The sequence below is a fragment of the Argiope bruennichi genome, chromosome 5 (assembly GCF_947563725.1).
Source record: "Argiope bruennichi chromosome 5, qqArgBrue1.1, whole genome shotgun sequence".
Classification (NCBI taxonomy): Eukaryota; Metazoa; Arthropoda; class Arachnida; order Araneae; family Araneidae; genus Argiope; species Argiope bruennichi.
In genome coordinates this window covers 71,094,955-71,117,638 of record NC_079155.1, presented here as the reverse complement: position 1 = coordinate 71,117,638, position 22,684 = coordinate 71,094,955, and the positions used below count along the sequence as shown (strand labels likewise).

Here is a 22,684-nt window from a genome sequence, read left to right as displayed (position 1 = left end):
TCTGCTTTTTAATGCTCTCTACTGAATATAGTATCTAAAGATTCTTTATCAACTATATAATGCCTTTGTACTTTGAATTTTTCGTATGTAAGTATAACGCTTATATTCTTATGAATTTGCAAGTTCTAAAAGGGGTCATCATTTTAGCACTTATGCTTAAATCTCTAAAGGCAAATCTCTAATAATGTCAGTATTATATTATAATAAGATAAATAATTTCTAAAAATTGTATAAGTATTAATTATTTCCTAAAATCGCCAAACAATATATTTCTGATGAAATAATTGCAAATTCTCTTCGAATATATTGTATTGTTAAAATACAGAAATAAAATTGATTTATTTTATTAATGTAATGATGTAAGAATTAAATTTAATGTTATGAATTGATTTCCGTTGTTTATAACTTGTTTATTTTTGCACATTTATACTTTACAATACATGTACGTTTTTTTTTTTTTTTTTTTTTTGCTAGTATTATTACTTTTCATTGAATTTCGACAAAGAAATCGACATCTTGAAGAAAAGTTTGCTTATTTTCTGCCATGCCCATGTGAATTGGTTATCATTTATTAGTATTAAACCACCAGTTGATCCTGCATGGAAGATAGTCTGAACCATTTTTTACTTTGAAAGAAATTCTACCTGGTTTTTTTTAATTAAATATTACCCTATGTCTATAATTTCTGGGATTTTTACAAGATGATTCAACTGTCAGCCTTTCATTATAACAACTAAATTCTTATTGAGAACTTTTTGAGATAATTTCTTATTTTTCCATATAAATAATTTATATATAGTCCCCCCTCAATGATAAGAATTCCTTCTGAAATACTTGACTCTTACATAAATCCGCGGAATGCGTCTTGCCTTGGACGTGTCTATATCATCTTAAGTACTGAAGACTAACCTAAGAATTTTTCTTCTTCAAGATCTGCTTTTTTACTGGAATGGTATCTAGGAGAACTCACCTCACCAAAGGCAATTCCGGCAGATAGCTGAAGCAGCAAACCCAGCCATCAATATACATGAGACATATATTGGATCGGTAAAACCGCCATCTACCTGCGATATACGTTCAAAGCAATGTATTGTTTCGGCATTGCAGTGTATAAAGTCAGCAGGGCTGATAAAATGAAAATGGTGATCCAATCTACCTTGGTGGTTGTATAAAGAATCTGTGAAAGGAAGCGCTAGAGTGAATGAATAAGCAACCTACTTTCGAAGAAAAGATTTGCAAGAAGTGTTTATTCAACAGATTTGATTTAAAAGTAAACTTGGAGACACGTAATAGACGGCTCAGAAGAATCATTGGAGAAAAATGGTTAATGCCGGAAGGTGTGCCAGTTTGGGGAAAATGAAGAAGATTGAATCAGGATTTTACCCGAACTTCGATTTTGTTTTATTTTAATGGAGTGAGATCTGACGTGATAGAAATTTAATTTAATTAGAAAAATAGTCTAATCTAGCATGATGGAAATTTAGATTAGATTATACTATTTCAATGTATTGAATCATGATAAATATTTTAAATACTTTTATTGGAAAACCTGAGATTTTAAAGTTTAAGGACGTATTCTGTAAACGATTGGAAGCAATTCAATGTCTTCAAGTGGATGAGAAATGAGAATTCATAATTTTGGAAAAGTAGTATAATATATATAATAAAGAAGAAATAATATATAAAATAATAATAGCTTTCTCTGATTTTTTTCCTCTTCAAAGTTCTTAAAAATTATTGTACTGGCATGGTCTTATTACTTCTATTATACTATTAAAATAGGTTAGTTCCCTCCTTCTTAATTTTTAAATCTTTTATAGTAAAATAACATTACATAATTAGATTATGTTACTAAATTTATCTCCAAAACCTCAATTTCTTGGGATTTTCGGGTCCAGAAGCGTCAATATTTTTGGACGAAAGTCAGACTCTTCACAGAAAAAAAAAATCCTTTGTTTGATTCCCTGTCTGAGGGTGAATTATGAGAATGTTTTCAGGTTGGTTCATCATATCCTTCTTTTGGTTCTCTTTGCATTAAACTTAATATTTATTAAATTTAAGTTTGGTTAAGTTCATTTGTATTTTTGCTGTAGCAGCATTAGCGCTCTGTAAATACAATGTATCTTTTATTTGTTTGGTTATGGAACAAATTTTTTAATTGAATTTCACAATGATTACTTTTGGGTTGATGGTTCCTTATTACATAATTAAGTAACAGTTTCCATAAAATGTATATGGAAAATGAATTAAATATTTAGAAACTTTATAAATTATATTTTGATATACATTCTAAATGAAGTTAGGTTTGTTATACTATGTGTGAATGTAACACAAGAAAACAATTTATCCATCTATTAAAACTATTATTTGAAAAAAAATGAGAAAAACTTTTCAAGGAATTTTAATATAATTTAAATTGTTAAAGGTGTAAAATTATATATTTAGTAGCAATTATAAAATAAGATTTTTTAAAGATCTTTCATATATTCTGTCATTATGAGACAAGATTGTTAATAAACACTCATGATTATGAAATCTGCAATACAAGTTTGAATTTAAAATAAACTGTGTATTCTGTATCACGATGTTTATAATATTAAGCCATAGCTTTGTGTTAGAATATATATATATTTTCTCTCTGTCATGCGACTATGATACCACAACATCTGATTCCATTAAATAAATAAGAAACCACCAATTTAAACTATGTTCGAAAAAAGATAAACCTAACTTTAAGGAATTAATGAAATTAAACTACTTTCCGTTTTCTGTACAGCATTTAAGCAAAAAATTCAATCGTTAGTCGGCAATTGCTTTAAACAAAAGAAAAAAAAACTGACAAAATTGTGCTTTAGTTAGAGTTTTCCCTTCTTTCCTCATAAAAAAAGAGGAAAGAAAAGTAGACATGAAAGAAATCACAAGCAAAGAAGTGTACAATGTTCCTATTTCGGGCTTAAGATTGGTAACCTAATTCTACATCAAGACAGTGGAGAGGAAAATAATGTGATCATGACCGCTAAAGCTTCTTTCTTCTCTCAAAGAAAACGAAAAAAAAGAAAAGAAAAGAAACTAGTGTAAACTTTCTAGCGCAAAACTCGCTGATCCTGAAGAGTGCTGGGAAAGTTATTATACGCACCAAATATTTTCGAGGGGACTTTAACAATATAAAGATTTTTGTTCTTCAGCAGATACTACAAGAACAGCTATTTCAAACTTTATTAAGAGGATATAAATAAAATCGCTTTGGTCATGAGAAATAAGAAATGGAATCATTAGTAAGGAAAATTCTTTTATAGTGATCATTAATTCATCTTTTCTGATTATTAATAATTCATGAAAAATTTATGAATGATACAAAACTGGTTAACCATTGCAATCAGTAAGACACTGATTGCAATGGTGTAGCCAGAAATACATGATATAATCTCACTATAGCTCAACACAAAATTTTTCTATTGTCAGAGATGGGCGTGTAATTCCAGATGGAAAAAAAATTCAAATGTGGCAAATAATTATATGTTGGCTTGTTTGTGTCAATATATGTAATTTTGATTTGTAATATTATGAATTATATTAAGAGGATATATATAAAATCGCTTTGTTCACAGTAAATAAGAGAATCATTAATAAGGAAAATCTTTTAAAGTGATCGTACATTTTATCTGATTATTAATTATTCTTGAAAAATATATGAATAATATAAAATCGGTTTTCCATTGCAATCAATAATATATGATGTCTATTCTAATTGTAGCTCATTAGATAATATTTTACCGTTAGAGATGAGCGTACAGTTCCTAGCTGGAAAAAAACTTCAAATGATGCAAAAAATTATATAGTGACTTGTTTGTGTCAATATATATAATTCTGTTAAAAATTGTAAATTATATTAAGAGGATAAAAATAAAATTGATTTACTCAGTAGAGATAAGAAAGGGATTCATTAAAGAAAAATAACTTTTAAAGTGATCTGATAATTAATAATTCTGATATATTCTGATAATTAATAATTCTGATTCTGAGCTCTTATCTGATAATTAATATTTCAGGAAAAATATATGAATAATATAAAATTAGTTTTCCATTATAACAAATAAAACATGGTGTCCATTCTAATTGTAGTTCAACAGATAATATTTTTGCCGTTTGAGAGGATGTGTAATTTCAGCTGGGGTAAGGTTCCAAATGGGGTGAATAATTATATATTGGCTTGTCTGTATCAATATATGTAATTCTGAGAAAAATTATTAATTATATTTAGAGGATATAAATAAAATCGCTTTGCTCATAAAAAAATAAGTAATTGAATCATTTGGAAAAAAATTTTTTACAGTGATCGTTGATTCATCTTATGTAATAATTAATAATTCATGAAAAATTTATGAATAATGCAAAATTGACTTCCCATTGTAACCAATGATATATGATTGTAGCTTACCCGATAATTCATTTTAACATTGATGATGGGCGTATAATTCAAACTGTAAAAAATTTTAAATGATACAAAGAATTATATATTAGCTTATTTGTGTCAATAGATGCAATTCAAATAAAATTTAAAAAAAACTGGTAATCCTATTAGCCATAATCTGTAAAATTTGTTTGATACATAATTATTTTAAACCCGTATGTTACTAAAACTCGCAGAATAATAAAGTTTTGGCAATCAGAGTTTTAGATCATTCAAATGAAAGATCAAAAACCACCTGTAAATCAATACTTGCATTTTCTGGAAGTGAAAATTCATTAACCTAAAACAATAGAACCTATTTTTCGAGGAATAGTTGAAAAATCTGTTGTTAAAATTGATAGTGTCTTAGGAATGTCTCTCTAAATATGACTTACAGGAGAAAGAAATAGTATAAAAGTTTAAATTTAATATTTTTAAAAGACCTACAATTAAAGTATTTACATCACTTAGACCAATTTTCCAATAAGAAGTATATATTTAGGAAGATTTAAAGATTAACTATTAGACAGGACAACTTTATATAGCTTCACATCTTCCAAAGAAGAATATTATATATATATATATATAATATAAAGTAAGAATCCGACCTGAAGGCTTTCTCAAGGGTCACCCTCAGGCAGGGATTTTTTCTGTGAGGGGTCTGACTTTTTGTCCAACAACATTGTCAATCATGAGGAACCGATATTGTTGGACAAAAATTCAGACCCCTCACAGAAAAAAAATCCCTTGTTTTGAATCCCTGCCTGAGGGTGACCCTTGAGAAAATCTTCAGCCCGGAATTTTATTTTATTTTTTATTGTACTTCTGATTATATTTTTATTCCTTTTTATTATTACTAATTTGGTTACGTTCATCTGTGTTTTAGTAGTAGCAGCATTAGAGCTCTCTAAATGCAATTGTTCTTTTTTAGTTTGATTCAGAAATAATTTTAGTTTTTTTAAATTGTTTCAGAAATAGTTTTTAATGGAAATTTTCATAATGCTTATATTTTTGATCATATATATATATATATATATATATATATATATAATAATCCTGAAAAGAGCAAATATTAATTGATTCTTGATAAAACATTAAAATGCACTTAGAGAAAGTTTTGATCCTGTTAATATAATTGTACCTCAGGGGATAATTCTACAATTAATTTATTGAGTTGTACTCCATCAAAATGATGCTTTCAAAGAGCATCGTCAGCAATATATTTATTCCTAAGCTTTTTTTTCTATTATCTAATTAGACTATACTACTAAAACGTACTTGCTATGGGACATATTTGCATATTTATTCAATTATGCGACCATAGATGATTAATCCGTAAAGAATGTTAAGGATTCGCTGAAAATTTTGTATCATCTTTAACTGAATTACTTTTTTTAGCTGAAAGTTTGGAAACGTCACAAGTGAATATCATACAGTGCATAAAAAATTTGATAAATACGTAAATTTAACAAAATGCATCAATCACGAAATGTAATGACACCAACAAATAAACTCATTAATCATTGCTAAGATTCTAGATAATTTTATTTGGAATCTAAGTTACTTCAGAAGCCTTCGTAAGTATTAAAATAAAATAAATGATGATATGCAGTTCTAATTCCAATGCAATCGAACATCAAAGAATAACGTACAAATCATTTAATATATAATTGTGAGTATTTGTTGTATTGTTATCAATATAGAACTATATTTTTTATAGTTTCTTTTCGAGAATTTCAAGTAATAATTTTATTTAGTAGATATTTTTCAGGCTTCTCCTTATTCTTTCCATGCGAATAGAAAATATTTACAGCATAAGAAATTAGAGTGAATTGTTTCCAACTCAAATATGGGCTAAAAACTAGCAAACGATTGATGGAAAAATAAAAATATCAATTTTATTTAAAGGGTGCTCCTTTTAAAAAAGAAATTCAAAAATTATATCAAAAACAGGAGTAGTTAAAGATTTTTAGTTATTTCATGCATTTTCTGAAAGAAGTATTCTATCAACAAACCGCAGTTTCAAAGACTTTTCTCTACGCAAGAAAATAGCACAAAACGTCTACAAATATAAAACTGTAAATTTGGTTTAAAATATTTCATGAAATATATAATAAAAATTTATATATTTGTAAAATATGTCAGACAAAACAAAAGTATGATTTTCTTCAGGATGAAAATATAGTAAAAAAATTCAAATTAGAATCAGCCATAATTGTTTGCATCGAGATTTATACGGCGAATCAGATCAGAGCAAATATTTAATTTCTGCATCACACTTCTTTTAAATGAAAACTATCACATGAATTTTTATAACGAAGCACCATTTCTCAAAGATTTTTCTATACCAAAGGATAGCTACCAGAAAAACAGAACTAATCTTTATCAATTTAGAGAAAAAGAAAATACATTTGCGAATAAACGAGAAATGGAGGAAAAAGAAGGCTTGTTTTACTTTGGATATCACTTTCTTTTCTTTGCTGATTTATGAACCTCAGTTTTTTTTTCTTTAACAAAAAGCTAGTGGCAAAAAGGTAAAGTAAAACATTAAAAAAAATCTTCTCTGTTTGTAGTTTTTATAGAACTCAAGATGGAGCTTAATATTATCTGAAAACTTGGTAGTGTGAGATCATCTTGTGTAAAATATTAAAAGACTGATTTTCTCAAGGCTTCTTATAAAATGTTTGATCTATACTTTTTAATAAATATATATATATATAACATCAATATTATTTGGAAGTCGATGATATTTCACTTCAAGTTCCTTGTCATATGTCAGATATTTTCAAGTTTTATTAGAACGGAAATTCTTTACGAAACATTCTGTTTTTTTTTTTTAATTTATGTTAAGAAAAAAATATTTTTTAAGTTTGTGTAACAATAAAAATGCATGAGTAGTTTAAAGAGCTGAAAAAGGATTTTTCCTGAAATGATGAATTAAGTAAAATATTTGTTTCATAAGCATAAATTAAATTAACCTCACAAAATCGGAACTAATGCATGTATTAGGACAGCAGAGTTAGAATCTTAATTTATATATAGGCAATACAGAACTACCAGGAATTTGCTCACTAGTCACTTCAAAACGCCTGAAAGCAAAAGTTCACTAGTAGATGTATAATAAATAATTTACATTATATAATTTATTTTACAAAAAGATAATTTTTAGTGATAAAGTTATTGGAGCATTATCAAAATTAATTAATTAAAAATGTATGAAAATAACTAAATAAACTATCAAAATTAAATAAATAAATAAATATAACATAAATTAACTTTGCAATTTGCACAGATAAGAAATGTATCATCAATATTTTTTATCAACTGCATCTAGTGTTTATTTCTATAATATTAAGATTGATAAAATTTTTTAATTGAAACTATTATTTTTCAAATGCATATAATAAAGTATAATATAAAGCAAATTTTTTGAAAGCAGTATCCTTTTTTCAGAACCTGAAGTTAAACAGTCAGAAGAGAGACTAAACAAACGAGATATAGACTAAAGGTATGAATTCTTTATTTTGATTGTCATTTTCTTTTTATTGTTTTATGCATAGGAGTTTTTTTTTTCAAAGTGTAGTTTGTGGTACAAATAAATAAATTCAATCTGCATAAAGGAGAAAAAAAATGTTCGTTTAACATATATCTAGATAGAAACCGAGATGAAGTTTAATATTTTGTCAATACCAGAAAAAGCGAAATAAAAAAAAATGGGTCTAACATATTTGAAAGAAAACCATATTAAATGAAAATTGTTTATTGTTATTCATCAACAGATGTCATCTGGGCGAAAACAAGAAATCTGAAATACGTCACGCTCAAATGAGCAAACTAAATTTATGCTGTATTGGTTTAATTTTCTTTGAATAGGGTGAAAAGAATATATAATATATACAAAATTAAATATATTCGACAAGTATAATTATCGCCAAGTAAAGTTTGAATTAAAGATATGAAATCAGCTTAGATGATTTATAATTGCGATATTATTGTGATTATATATATTTTTATTGTTTTCCTTAATTTCATAAATTCTTGATAATAATTATTCCAATTTCTTTTTCGCACATTGGTACTTATTTGTTATTCCTCAAGATTTCATCTTTAAAATAAAAATTGGATATTTCTGCTTTTACCGTTGCCAATATGATTGCACCAAAATATTAAAAAAAGGACAATGAATTGCACACTAACCTTGATTCTTAATGCGTATATTTAAATGCATGTATGCAATTATAACAAACGGGAAATCATATATAATATTTATTTATGCTATTTGACATTAGACCAAAGTTCTCCAATGCCAAACGATAGTTTGAAAGATTCTGTTGTGTACAAAAGAACAGTGAAGAGAAAAGCAAACTCGGTGCGAATAAATATTTTTTATCGTTATATAGAAACAGAAAACACACCTGCGAATAAATGAGAAATGAAGAAAAAACAACCCTAGCTTTACTTTGGATATCGTTTTCTTTTCTTTGCTGATTTATGTACCTCATCTTCTTTTTATTCAGCGGACTCTTGGTAGAATAGTAAAGTAAAATATGAAAGAAGGAGAAAACTTCTGTATTTGTAGTTCTTACAGAAGACACGATGAAAGCTTGGCATTATCCTAATGTCTAGAAGCGTGAGATCGTGTAGCGTGAAATAAAATAGGAATGATTTTTTCCTGTTTTTTTTATGAAAATTATCATAGGTTCATGTCAATATCAAATCACGTCAGTATTATGCTCAAATTCTTCATGAAAATTTTATTCTTAAATTGTAGGTTAAAAACTATCTAAGGATATATGAAAAAAAAAAAGAAACAATGAAAATTTTTACTATACATTTAGTGAAATAACCATAAACAATGGAAATTTTGAGTATTTGTTAGAAATAATATCAGCTCCATGAAATCAAATCGCCAATTAAAACTATAATTTAACTTATAAACAATATTTAGCTATAAGTAAAATTAGTTTCTGGTTTTAATATTGTAAAATAATACTTTTGCTTAGATAATTCATATATTTCATTAGTTTCATAAAGTTTGTTTACCTTTAAACACGTTTACAACTTCAATAAAGGGACATCTAATGCTATCAAAGAAAGTTAAATGTGCAAGTATTTGAAATTCTTGTAAAAGAATAAATTCTTTTTTCATGTATCACAAAATTTTCCGAAACCAAAAAAACCTACATTATAATATCATTAGTAGTTCTGTTTGAAATTCAACAAAATAATTAAGTTCAATAACTCATAAATTAACCACTCGTATTTATTTATTTACTTGTATAGATGAAATAATTTATTTATGTTTATAGTTAATTTTATTATTTTTTTAGTGAAAAAATAAAAAATAAAAATTAAAAGTTATTTATTTTTCTCCTAAATTTATAAACTCTTATGGGTAACAAGAATGGTACATTGATAAAATCCTAGTAAAACCAACGGGAATTAGAATGAAATCATTAAGTAAACTTAACGAAATTCAATTTCATCAGATAGGATCTAGCCACATGTGTCTCACCGCTTTCTTATTAATTTTTACATATAATAATTTTTACATATTTTAACATATAATAATATAATTTGTGGTATGGTCTCTACAAAGGTGTCCCCAACTTTTAACGGAAGATGTTATTCCTATTATCCTGCATAGAATTACGAACTTTGAGTTACGCCACAAATACCTTGCATCGCATCTGCGAAGAATAATTACAAAATAGGGCTATTGTCTAATAGGGCTATTTACCGTCTCATCTTTGAGAAGTGTTTTCGGCAATTGATTCCGAACATTTAGCAAATAGTATCCGAAATGTGAATTTATGTTTAATACACCTTTTTCTCAATCAATTGAAACCGAAATTGACGTAGAACTGTAATTACAGTCGAATAATCACATACCAAATTTCATATATTTAGTATATGAAATTGATTGCACTCAAATCATTAAGGTTGTCAGTTATCTGATTTTCTCTCCATTCAAAGTACTGTCCAAGAGATGGCCAGTCTCCTGATACATTATGTATCAAATCTGATTTTTAAAAAAATGTACTCTTCAGGTATTAAATCTGTGTATCAAATTTCAATCAGCTTGCTCGCTTCGTTTTGTAGTTATCAAATTTCAGCTAGTTAGCGTTCTTTGTTTTTTAGTAATCACGTTAGCATATATTCGGACATTCTTTGAATGTCGGTCAAAATTTTATTGTAATATGTATGAAGAATACGTGCCAAATTTCATCTTTCTAGCTTAAAGCGTTTTGTTTTCATATTCACAGATAGACAGACAGATGGAGAGACAAAAGGCTAAAAGTGTATCTTTCGAACTTAGAGAGTTCTGAAACATGGATTTTTGTTAAAGTTTCGGGAACGAATTCAGTATTTACTTTATAATTCCTATAAAAGATAGTAAAAATCCACAATAGTTTTTATTATTTCCCCAACACTGAATATTTTTTCATTGTCAAAATTTGTCAAAATCTAGATCGAAAAATATAATTTAATGAAATTTCAATAACTACAAAAAATATCATCTTGGAATTTTCAATCATTCTCTTTTTATTATCACATATTTGATTTGGCTCAATATATAATAAGTAAATGTATATAAAATGTAAACATTTGCAACAATTTATAATTTTCAGCTACATGCATTTATTTATACAACTTATATATTAGAGGATATGATTTTTTAACATCGTTTTTCTTTTCCCTTAGATAAATATAAATATTTTATCTTTGATCTCCACTCACGGTTTTTTTTTTAACAATTCTACTTAAATGTGCTAATTTAATATACATGCAAATGCAAACTCGAGCCCTTTATAAAATAAAGCATATATATAAAAAAAACAATTGACAAAACACAGTGGTATCTAAAAACATCCTACATATTTCGAGTCAAATCCTTTTAAGTTCAAATAAATTAGTCGAAACTCTTTGTGTAATGCTCATTAAATTATCTTTTCCATTTACGAGCTAAGTTTCCAAATTAAAAGCACAGAAGCTTGATCTTTCAATTTACTTTCTCTGCCCAAAAGAAAACGGAGAAGTAAGTGTTCCTGAAGCCTATTCAATTTGCTGAACTTTTTCCTCGTTTCCTTAATATTTTTTTTTTATAATCCAGTTCTTTAAACTTCTTAGAGTTAAGTTTTTGTTCCTTCATTTTCTTCTTTTTGGATAATAAAGTCTGCGAGCTAATTATGCTGGAGTAATTGGAAAGACGCCGAAAAAATGCGTATTGTATTTTCTAAATTCTTAGAACTGTCTTTAAAAAAGAGTGTCACACGATCTAATTATTGAATTGAATGCTTTGCAAGTGCCTGTTTTGCGATTCATTCAGAATACATTATAGACTGGCGTCATTAGCAGTACATAATTCTTGTTTCATATAATTCCATGTTATTAAATTCTTTTCTATGAAATTACTCTTTTAGCTTTCTGTATATATTTGTATAAGCGGATCCATATATTGAATTTATATAGAAAATGGAAGGTATCAGTTTAATAAGAGATAATTGAAAATGATTCCACTTAATTATAAAAAAAAAAATCACAAATCTATAACTTTAATAAAAAAAGATAACGCATTTTCTTTTGGAAACAGAAATTATACACCGCATTTTTGTACTAAATTTAATTCAATTTATAAAGATAATATATTTTTCTATATTGAAATCGATGTGTTATATTTATACATATCAGTCTATATAAGATATTTTAGAAAGAAAATGTTTGAAATGTTTGTGAAAATTACATATAAACGTTTCTCTTTCCAATAAATTTAACAGATAAAGATGTTTTCTTATTACAGAATAGAAAGAAACAGAAAACTATAAATTATACACCGCATTTTTGTACTAAATTTAATTCAATTTATAAAGATAATATATTTTTCTGTATTGAAATCGATGTTATATTTATACATATCAATCTATAAGATATTTTACAAAGAAAATGTTTGAAATGTTTGTGTAAATTACATATAAACATTCCCCTTTCCAATAAATTTAACAGATAAAGATGTTTTCTTATTTCCGAATTATTTTCGAAATATTTATTTCATTGACAGAGATTTTTAAATGGGAAGGACATATTAATTTTTATTTCGGAGGGAAATTAAGCTTCACATTTTTTTCTGATGTGAAGATATCCATAAAAAAATGAAATTATTATTTTTCACTACAATTCTTTGATAAGAATGTGTTATTTCAAACAAAATTTTTAATAGTTCTCTGAGAGACTTCTATTTATATTTCAGCTAACTGAATACACTGAAGTAAATTTCAGACATTGCTAGACAATATTATTAATAATATTACATCCTCCTGAAACTTTGAAAATGGATTGAGGAAATATTTAAAATTAGATTCAGAATTATTGCAATTGTTAAATATTTATCAAGTGAAACATCTGCATGAGAATATTCAATTTATATCTTGTTCTAACGGTGGAACTGCAAAACTACCAGATTTAAAACTTTGCAATATGGAGAAAATAAGATTTAAAAAAAAAAAAACCTGATTTTTAAATATGACGTATTAAAAAGTATGGTTGTAACTCTGCTATACTTAATCAAACATAAAAAATAGAAAGGAATTAATGGCAAGCAATAAAAAATCATTGATATATATTTTCCAAAAGCCTTTAAAGGCATTCTTCATACTTTTTTTCAATCAATCTACAATTATTTCCCTCGTAAAGTAAGATATTTTGCAATAAGAGTTTGTTTGATTGAAAACATTTTGTTACACTTACAGTGGTACAATTTTATCTATTTTCATTTTACTTATTAATAATATTAAAATTAATAGTCCATTTACCTAAATTATTCGTTTTATTCTGAAGCAGCATGAAGGCCATCACAGAAAGGATTTAGTAAGTTTACACCTTGGTCAGATGATTCTTTTTTATTCTTATTATTATTCACTTTAGTGTAACGCCGAACCTCTAAAGTTCCGGCGACAGTTCAGCTGATAAATCCGTTGTATCAAACCAGAGAGCTGGTATTTCATACTGACGAATAGAGTGCATTGATTTCATTTACATGGAACTCTTCAGTAGAAAAGGTCTTCAAACCTAGGACTCTCGTGTATATTTCGGCCACGTCCTTTCAATCATAGCAAATTTAATATGTCGTACACACAGAATAAATAAGAATTCAATAAGATAAAAATATAGCATATTTATTATTATTGTAAGTTTTTGTTTAAATATTACTTCTTTATGATGATAAATTTTCTAAATTTCTTAGTTTTTAAAATGCATAACTACACAGCTATAATAATAATTACAACTTATTCATGCGAAGTTCATAAGAATAAATATATTATTTAACAAACAAAAGTGGGAATACACCAAACCAAACATATGACTTATGATATGTTAACGTATATGAGGAATTATATATCCCACATACCTAAACTCAGATTCCTATTTCATTTCCCAAATGTTAGTGTCTTTCAGTTTATTTCCGATTTTTGCGCATGTTTTTAGTATATTTATTTTTTGTATTTTCTTGACAGAACACCGAAACTCAATGCCCACAATATTTTAAATACGAAATTGGAATCAATGTTGCTTAAAGATCCCAATTATTGTTGTATATTTATATGTTACCCTTTCCAATTAACGATGATTTAAAATTATGGCACCTATAATTCATTATATATATTATATAATAAATATAGATTGTAATATACTCAAACTTTTCAAAAAAACATCTGAAATTTCTGCAATCTTATTGACACTTAATTAATGAAATTAGAACAACTCGTAAACATCTTATGATCGGAACTTTGATGAAGAAACATATATCCGTTATGCAGAGGATTAAATGATAATGTTTGCAACTTTTCTCATATTCCTGAGCAATTCTTATTTTACCTGGTTTGAAATGAAATTTTCCTAATGTGTGGGTCTAAAATAAGAAAACTGGAAAAAACGTTTATTAAATATTAAAGAATAAAGAGTTCATTTCAGTGATGTGGGAGGAAGGGACGATCTTAATAGATAATTGGTACTCCACTTGCTTTAAGACACAAATAAAGGTGAAAGCTCTGATGGTACAGCCTTTATTTTATTACATATAATAAAGTATATAATAAATAATCAATATTATACATAATAATAATTATTATATATAATATATAATTATTTATATATGATAAATAATCAAAAATGTGGTATCATAATTCGCATTTTCTTTTTTTACGTAATGTAGTATTAAATAAAGGTTAATTTTGAAATCATAATATAATGCAGATAGTTTCTTTTATATGAGGAATAACAAAAAAACAACAACAATCATTACAGTTTAAACATTAGAATAAACATACAAAGCTTTCCCTTTAGTTTGCATTAACTCTAACTTTAAATAAATCTTCAAATCCATATTATGAATTTTAGATGCATAGAACGCAGCACTGTAATGTCTTAAATTTTTCAAACATCCTCCTAGGTCAAATAGCATGAATTTCTGCTGTCTACAATGCCTTACATCTAAAATGAATAGGTACAGAAGAAAGGAAATTCACATAAATCTCCCAGAAGTATACAACATAAAAGTTTCTGACTTGACTGTCTAAAATGTTTACTATTTTATTTAAAAAAGAGAAGCCCCCGTCTTTCCAGAATTCAGAGAATTTCATTCTATAAACGGCGCGAAAGATACAGGAAAGTAATTTTTTCGGAGCATAAATTTAAACTTAACATTTGCTACAGCGTTTACTTATGTCGGAGTATACACCTACTTTTTGAGCCCTTGTGGGTCTTTCACATTCTTTTTTTTCTTACTTTTATCTTCACTAAAGTTTTCTGTCTATTTCTTTTGATTTATGCCGGACTTCAGTTTTTCAGACATTTTAGATATTTTACATCCTACATATGAACGGAAAAAAAAAAGTTCCCTCAAAATTTAAAAATGTTCGATTTATGGGGAGAGAATGGAGAAAAATACCAGTGTTTTCATTTCTTTTTTATGGATAAAATATTACTTCGCCCTGGGAGAAGAATTTCTTAAAAGTCAGGAAAAAAATTGCATTTTATTCACCAAAATAGTTTACTTTTTATGCTTCATTTTCTAAGGTAAAGCTATAAAACTTACTTATTTATTCAAACTCATACATCTGGTCAATAAGAGAAACGTTTGATGCTGTTGAAACGAAAACTGAAAGCTTTTTTTTTTCTAGGTTGCAAACTGGCAAAAAATGTAAATTTTATACATAAGTGATTGATTTTTCAGTTATTGAAAGAATTTACTGTTCGCCATTTTCTGTTACTTTTTGGACCTGCAATTTTGCAAGGTCTTTATTGTCATAGAAGTAACGTGAATGCATTTAAATACAAATGTTCTTAAATTCAAAAATTCCTTTGCCATAAAAAATAAAATCATAAAATATTTGAATCAGACAATGATAAAAAATGCATTAAACTTACTTATCAGAAACACCAGATACTCCTTGGCAATCTACAAAGAAAAAAAAAATATTATTAGATTATTTTGCAGATATTTGTTTACTATAAAATTAAATAAAAATTTATCTTTATTAATTAAAGAATTATCCTTTTATATTAATATTTTTAACAATATAATTTTTTTCAGTATTTTATTCTTCATAATTATTCATATCAAATCTTGAATTTTGAATATGAAATGAAGATAAATCGTCTGCTAGGACAGGGTGTCCCAGAAGGGGTAATTTCTTTTCTATTAATTTATGTTATATATGTGGAGCTTAGATAGGAAAGTTCATATAATTTGTAATATTTTAAAATAATTAACATATTTTTTTATTTCATAACGAACATATATCTTTATTTCATTTTAGCCACATTTTATTCAAATATATGATTATCATTTTTGGTTATATCCAGAGGCTATATAATATTATTATTTAAAAAAATTATTTCTTTGGATATATAACTAATTATTTTATATAAAGAAAATGATAATTTAGTTTCATTTAGTTTTTAGTTTTATGAAAAAATTTTATTTTTGAAACATCCATCAATTAAAAGTATGTTTGTTGAAATGATGTTATTAAACTGGTAAAATGTCAAATGTGAGTTATTTGAAAACGTAAAATTGTATCAATTCACAATTAATACATTTCAATTCTTTTGTTAAATCTATTCAAGGGAACTAAAATGAGTACAATTTCTTTATCCCCTAATCATACACGTTAATTATTGTGTGTTAATATTGTTATTATAACGTCTAACACGTTTTATTGGAAAGAAAGGGAAATGTAGGTTCATCAATGTTAATTATCTGTCATCAATGTTATTAATCTGTTTAAATATGTATCTTATAATATTGTAATTTTCAATTATTAAGTTTTGTTATTCCAACAATATTTTTCATGAAATACACTTTTTATTATTATCTAACAAATCATATTTTTTTTTCTATTCAGTAACAATTGACAAGTATAATAATTTATAAACAGATCACTTATATCTCGATATTATATCTGTATAACCATTAATTTATATCATCAAAAACACTAATCAGATTGACTTCAGTGATCTTATTTAAACCATTAACATTTATCGAAGAAGAATCTGATTATGCTAACGTCTTTCGTCAAATTAAAAAAAATGCATGCAATATTCTATACCCAGAAAATCATAAAATAAAGAATATTTCATTAATTAACAGCTCCATTATTTGTTTCATTTGAAAAAAGTAAAAGGGATAAATTTATTTGAAAAATTATAAAAGAGTCTAGAAACCTACTATATCAAGGAAAGTAATTCAGAAAAAAAAATATTGGTAATGGAATAAATCACAAATGATATAATGGATTTTTCCATTCACGTTTAAAAAAATAATTAAATAGGGCTCTTTAAGAGGGTTAATTAGTGTACAATAAGTGAATACATTTTTAATAAAAAGACGATACAATGAATTTGAATACATTTCAAACAGTTTTTCGTCATAAATCTAAATGTATTATTTCTTGTATTGTTAATATTTTTTTAAGTTCAAGGGACTATTCATTAACATTCAAGTATGGACACAGAAATATAATTTTAATTCCATTGTGAATATGAAAGTAAAGGCACTTATTAGTATTTATATCATTATTTTCCATATATATATATATTCAGTAACAAAGTACTGTGCAAAAACCACTTTGCTATTCCTTTTTTGTATTCTGAATTATTTAACGATATATTAATAAAACTTTTACTTGGATTTTTATCCATGACATTTTTTTAGATTCCAAATTTTAAAAGTTTCAATTTCTTCTTTAATTAAAAAAATTACGCGGAAATTTAATTATTCCATTTAATTATAAAAATTAAAAGATAATTTAATTTTCTGTTACATGAAGATAAATTTGAATTTGAAATGCATAAAAATCGAACTACTCAAATTTGTTATTGCTTTCGGCTACATGTTAATTTTTAAAATCTTTCTTTGAAAAGTCTTTTATGAATTATATTTTATAATGTTTTCTTTTCATTTAAATCGAATATATCAGGAAGTTTATCATTTGTACATAAGGTTTGAATTGAATATTATTATATAAATCCATCAGATGATGTCAATAATAAAAAATATATATACTATCCGTTTACATGATATATTATGTAAAGTAAAAAATTAAAACTAAAACAAGATAAATGAATGAAAAAATTGAATATAAATTGTGGAAAAGAAAATTAATCACATATGCATAATAAGCTGCTAATTTCAAAAACTAAATGGCGATAACTAAAAATCATAATTGTTTTATAATAAATTTAGTATGAATAATAATTTAGTAATTAAAATATTATTCAATGACTTTTTTTCATTTATTAACTGCGAATGAGAAAGTTAAAAAATAAATACAAGGAAATTAAGATATAAATGCAAACTTATTCCTAAAATTTACTAAATAAAATTAAAATTACATTTAAAATTATTCACTTATTTATTTCTAAAATTTACAGTAATCTATTAATAAATCTTCGAATATTTATTTAAAATTTCTACTTAAAACGCTGTCGTTCTTTGGTTTAAAATAATAATTAGGAACGAAGAAGTTTATTAATTCTTAAAATACTAAAAAAGTAATTTGAAAATATTTGTTTTAGGATAATTGTGATTTCTCAAATTAAATCTGATTGCTGATGTATATATATATATATATATATATATATATATATATATATATATATATATATATATAATTATTTGTAACAGAAATTAATATAAAGTAAGATCAAGAGCTGTCACTATTTTCGCTCAAAATTCCCAGACTTAATTTGCATTCTCAGTTAAGTACGATATTTGGCTAAATGATATATCCATTTATTTATCTGTGAAGTATGATTCACCATCGCCAGAGGGAGCTTTTCAATGAACTATCCAGCATTACTATGCATTTCTGGCTGCATATGAAATGTTGCAGACGGATGACGGGGCATTTACTTCAGATGGCGCCGTTTTAGTTCAGTTGCCATCCCATTCATTTGAGCTTTATTTTAGAATTATTCAACGTCTCTAATTACTTATTAGTAATACCGGAATGGTAATAGACGTTCCGGAAACCTGTTCATAGCAGCCGTTTCTAATTTCCGTTCACTCAAATAATGCTCTAAATCAATCGCTATTCATTTATCAATGTCCGTTTCTCATAGCCGAAATTATAATAAGGAATCATTGCAAAAGCTATTCCGTCAAAGGCCAATTAGCCATGTGTTGGTGAAACTGCCCTTGTGTGTGCTTAATTCAGCAGATATATTTTAACAAACAGTCAAATATACGAATGAAAGCTAATCAGGCAAGTTAGAACTGCAACAAAAGTAATGTAGATCATCCTTTACAGAAATCTATCAATCAGGAAAGATCCTTTATGAATAAATAACAATATGATGAAGTGCACTTTCTAAGATAAAGCAAATATTTTCAATGTTTTGTTCCTTAGATGTAATTTTCATCTTTTTCCAGTAATATTTACTATAAAAAGATCTAACAGTTCAGGTTAGTTATGAACAGGGAAAATACTTAGTTTAGAATATGTTAACAATGTGAACATTTGGACATTAAAAAACTACAATTTCCGATTGGATATTCTTTTCCAAACCATTTTTATGAATTTTAGAAGGGACGAGAAGGGATCGTACGGTGAAATGAAGAAGAAAATAATCATTTTCGTTTTACACAAATCACATTTTATATAAATATGTTTATCTGTACGACAATTATTAGCATTTATTTGTTAATATCACAATAATAAATGCCAGTATACTGACATAATATCTGCTGATATTCATATTAATATACAGACTATTACTCTCAGAATTGATTTGAGTTAATATTTAATAATATACAGTCCATTATACTCAGAATTGACTATTGTTTGCATTTTAATTCTTAGCAAGCAGACAATTGATGTCATAACACTCCTATATATGATACAATTTAAAATTAGCATTTATCATAACTGCAGATAAATTATGCGTATAGTAGGGCTTGTTTGCTTACCATATTAATGATAATTTTTAGAATTGTTTACGTGTATCAACATGTAGCTGCAAACTGCCCAGATTTAGAAATTATACAGCATTGTTTCTATAATTATATAAATAGGGATATTAACTGAAACCACCTTAATATTTTCCTTAAGTGATAAAAAAAATTAGAAAACTAAATATTTTTAAATGCCTATTTTTTTTTATTTTTTTTTATTTCATTAATTGTTATAAATTATGCAGTTGCGGAGTTTGTGTGTTCATCATATTTTAACATTGCTTTTAACGATATTATTTAAAGATTATTAATTAAATTTGAATTTTCCTACAAATATATATATATATATTACATTTCTCGTTTACGACATATACAAGAAGATGCTAAAGATGCTAATGCTATGATGAAAATATTTCAAGAATTTCCACTCTTTAGACATTTCTAAGACTGATAAAGATGTTTTTAGAACTACGTCAATCTTCAATATTCCTGCTCATTTTCACTATAGAACATAATTTAATGTCACATCACTTTCACTGACAAGGCCAAAGTTCAAAAACTGACAAGGAAAAAGTCCCAGTTATATTTAGTTTAGTTCTAGATGTTCCCCATTTCAAAAGCCGAAATGAATTCTCTTATTTACCCTATACAAAAATATATTCAGGTATTCAAATTGGGAGAAAATTTTCCCTTTACCGTTTCAGTTTTTTTTGACATTCCTCATTTTAGTATGCTGTTTTATATTTTTCGGATTGTTTTTCAAAACAATCAAAAACATATATAGCTTGATCAATGAAACTTGACATGCAGTTCAGTAACAAATTCTTTATTTATCGAAATGTGGACGAAATTTGTAAAAGAAAGTCGACGTACAAGTGAATAAACGCACTGAAAAATGCAAAGAGATATATGGAATGAATTGACCTGTAGATTAATCATTAAAACTGTATAAACGTAATAAATTATATCTATCTGCCAAAAAGCGAACTTTTTTGGTCTGCGTATTTGCATATAATATTTGAATTAATTATACAAAAATAGAAAGTCAAATAATATATATATATATGATTTTTTTTTTGGCTAAAGTTGTAGATAAAAGATTCTTGATCCAAATGATGGAAATTATGCACACAAAATGCTTATTCAGTTTCATTTGTGAAGCATAAAACGAGCACACAGAGAGGTCATTTAGAGACGTTATACTTGAGTAGGATTAGGATTTCCAAAAGCACCGCCTACCATCTTGCATCTCGTCGTTATGTGTTTAAGGGATGCAGAGAATGAAAGAAAGAGAAACGATAAGAAAATTCAAGATTAGCTAAATATACACGAAAGATGAGAATAATGGTTATGCTAGTTACTTTTTATTAATTAGTGTATTATGAATTTGATCCTAATAAACACGCAATTAATATGAAAATTTAACATGCAAGCGATAATTTTTTTTCTGATTTACTTAATTTGGCTTTTTTTATTTGCTTCAACATTATCTTTTATATTTTTTATAAATACAATAAATAACTTTTTTGTATATGACATGAATCTCCATGAACTTTTGATAAATAAATATTTTGGTGGTGGATATTAAATCTCAAAAGCATCACAAAACAGATATCTATACTTATATAAAGCTCAATGTGTGTGTGTGTGTGTGTGTGTGTGTGTGTGTTGGCACTCATGGTACTGGTACATATATACCTTGGAGGTCGGGAATGTGCACCTGGGGTCCCTTTTTTGAATTTTTAATTAGAATTTTAATTATTAATTAAAAATTAACTTTCCCGCCAAAAAATCTTCATTTTCCCCACCGCCAAATGAGTAAGGCTTCAGTTTTTTTCCCCCACACTAACGAGGCTAGGGTTAACACTTTTCGACCGCTTATTTCATACGATTCTGTTTATTTTCTTAATGTTTGATGCATTTAAAATTAAAAATTGTTAATGAATCGATCTTTCAGATTCATTCTGAAGTACTTTTGAATTAAAATAAAACATAATAAATGACATTAAAAATTTCTAATCTGCATAGCGTTATCCCAACTAGCGTAGAAAATTCACGTATTTGCGTTACCATAATTGGCGTTGAAAATTCACGCATGCGCATTGTGTTCTGATTGTTGAGAACTCTTTTCATTGGATTCTGACTCAATTTAAATTATTTTTAGGTTAGTTGTGTGCTTTTGTAATTAAATTGTATTTCTGTTAGTTATATATTTTTTTGTATATGCTTATAGTTTTAAATACATTGTTTTTTTAAGTAGTTTTTAAACCTATTTTCGACCGATTATTTTAAACGCTTCTTTTTATTTTCTTAGTGTTTGATGCATTTAAAACATTGTTAATTAATCGATCTGTTCATGATGAATCTGAGAAAATTTTGTTGAAAAGTTCTTGAGATATTATATAAATTAAGAAAGATATTCTTTAGTGCCCATAAAGTTTAAATACTCAGCGACTCTGTTTTCAGTACTCATATTAAAAAAATATGCTTCGTTTTAGCAAAAATGTTCTGATATCAATTGCACTTTAATCATTTCCACTTTAACTTAAAGCATAAATTCTACTGGAATTAACAGAAAATTAGAGAGATACATATAACGTTACTGCTGAAGGCCTTTATAATATTATGAGTGAATTATGTGACTACCAAAATTTGAAGCTTTAAAATATTTTGATGAAGAAGCTATTAAAATAGGAGTTACATAAAATATTTAATTATTAAACTTTTAACGACAATTAAGATTGGCGAACCAGCTGGTCGACAAAGGCGGCTAGTATTAA

The 22,684-nt window shown here is 26.3% G+C and overlaps 1 protein-coding gene across 1 annotated transcript in view; it reads right to left on the bottom strand.

Moving 5' to 3' along the window:
- Window positions 1-22,684, bottom strand: part of LOC129969050 (hemicentin-1-like) — a 456,303-nt gene that overhangs the window by 27,373 nt on the left and 406,246 nt on the right. The window contains exon 10 of the mRNA XM_056083458.1: window positions 15,875-15,905. Within this exon, the coding sequence (XP_055939433.1) occupies window positions 15,875-15,905 (31 nt within the window). The remainder of the gene's footprint in view (window positions 1-15,874; window positions 15,906-22,684) is intronic.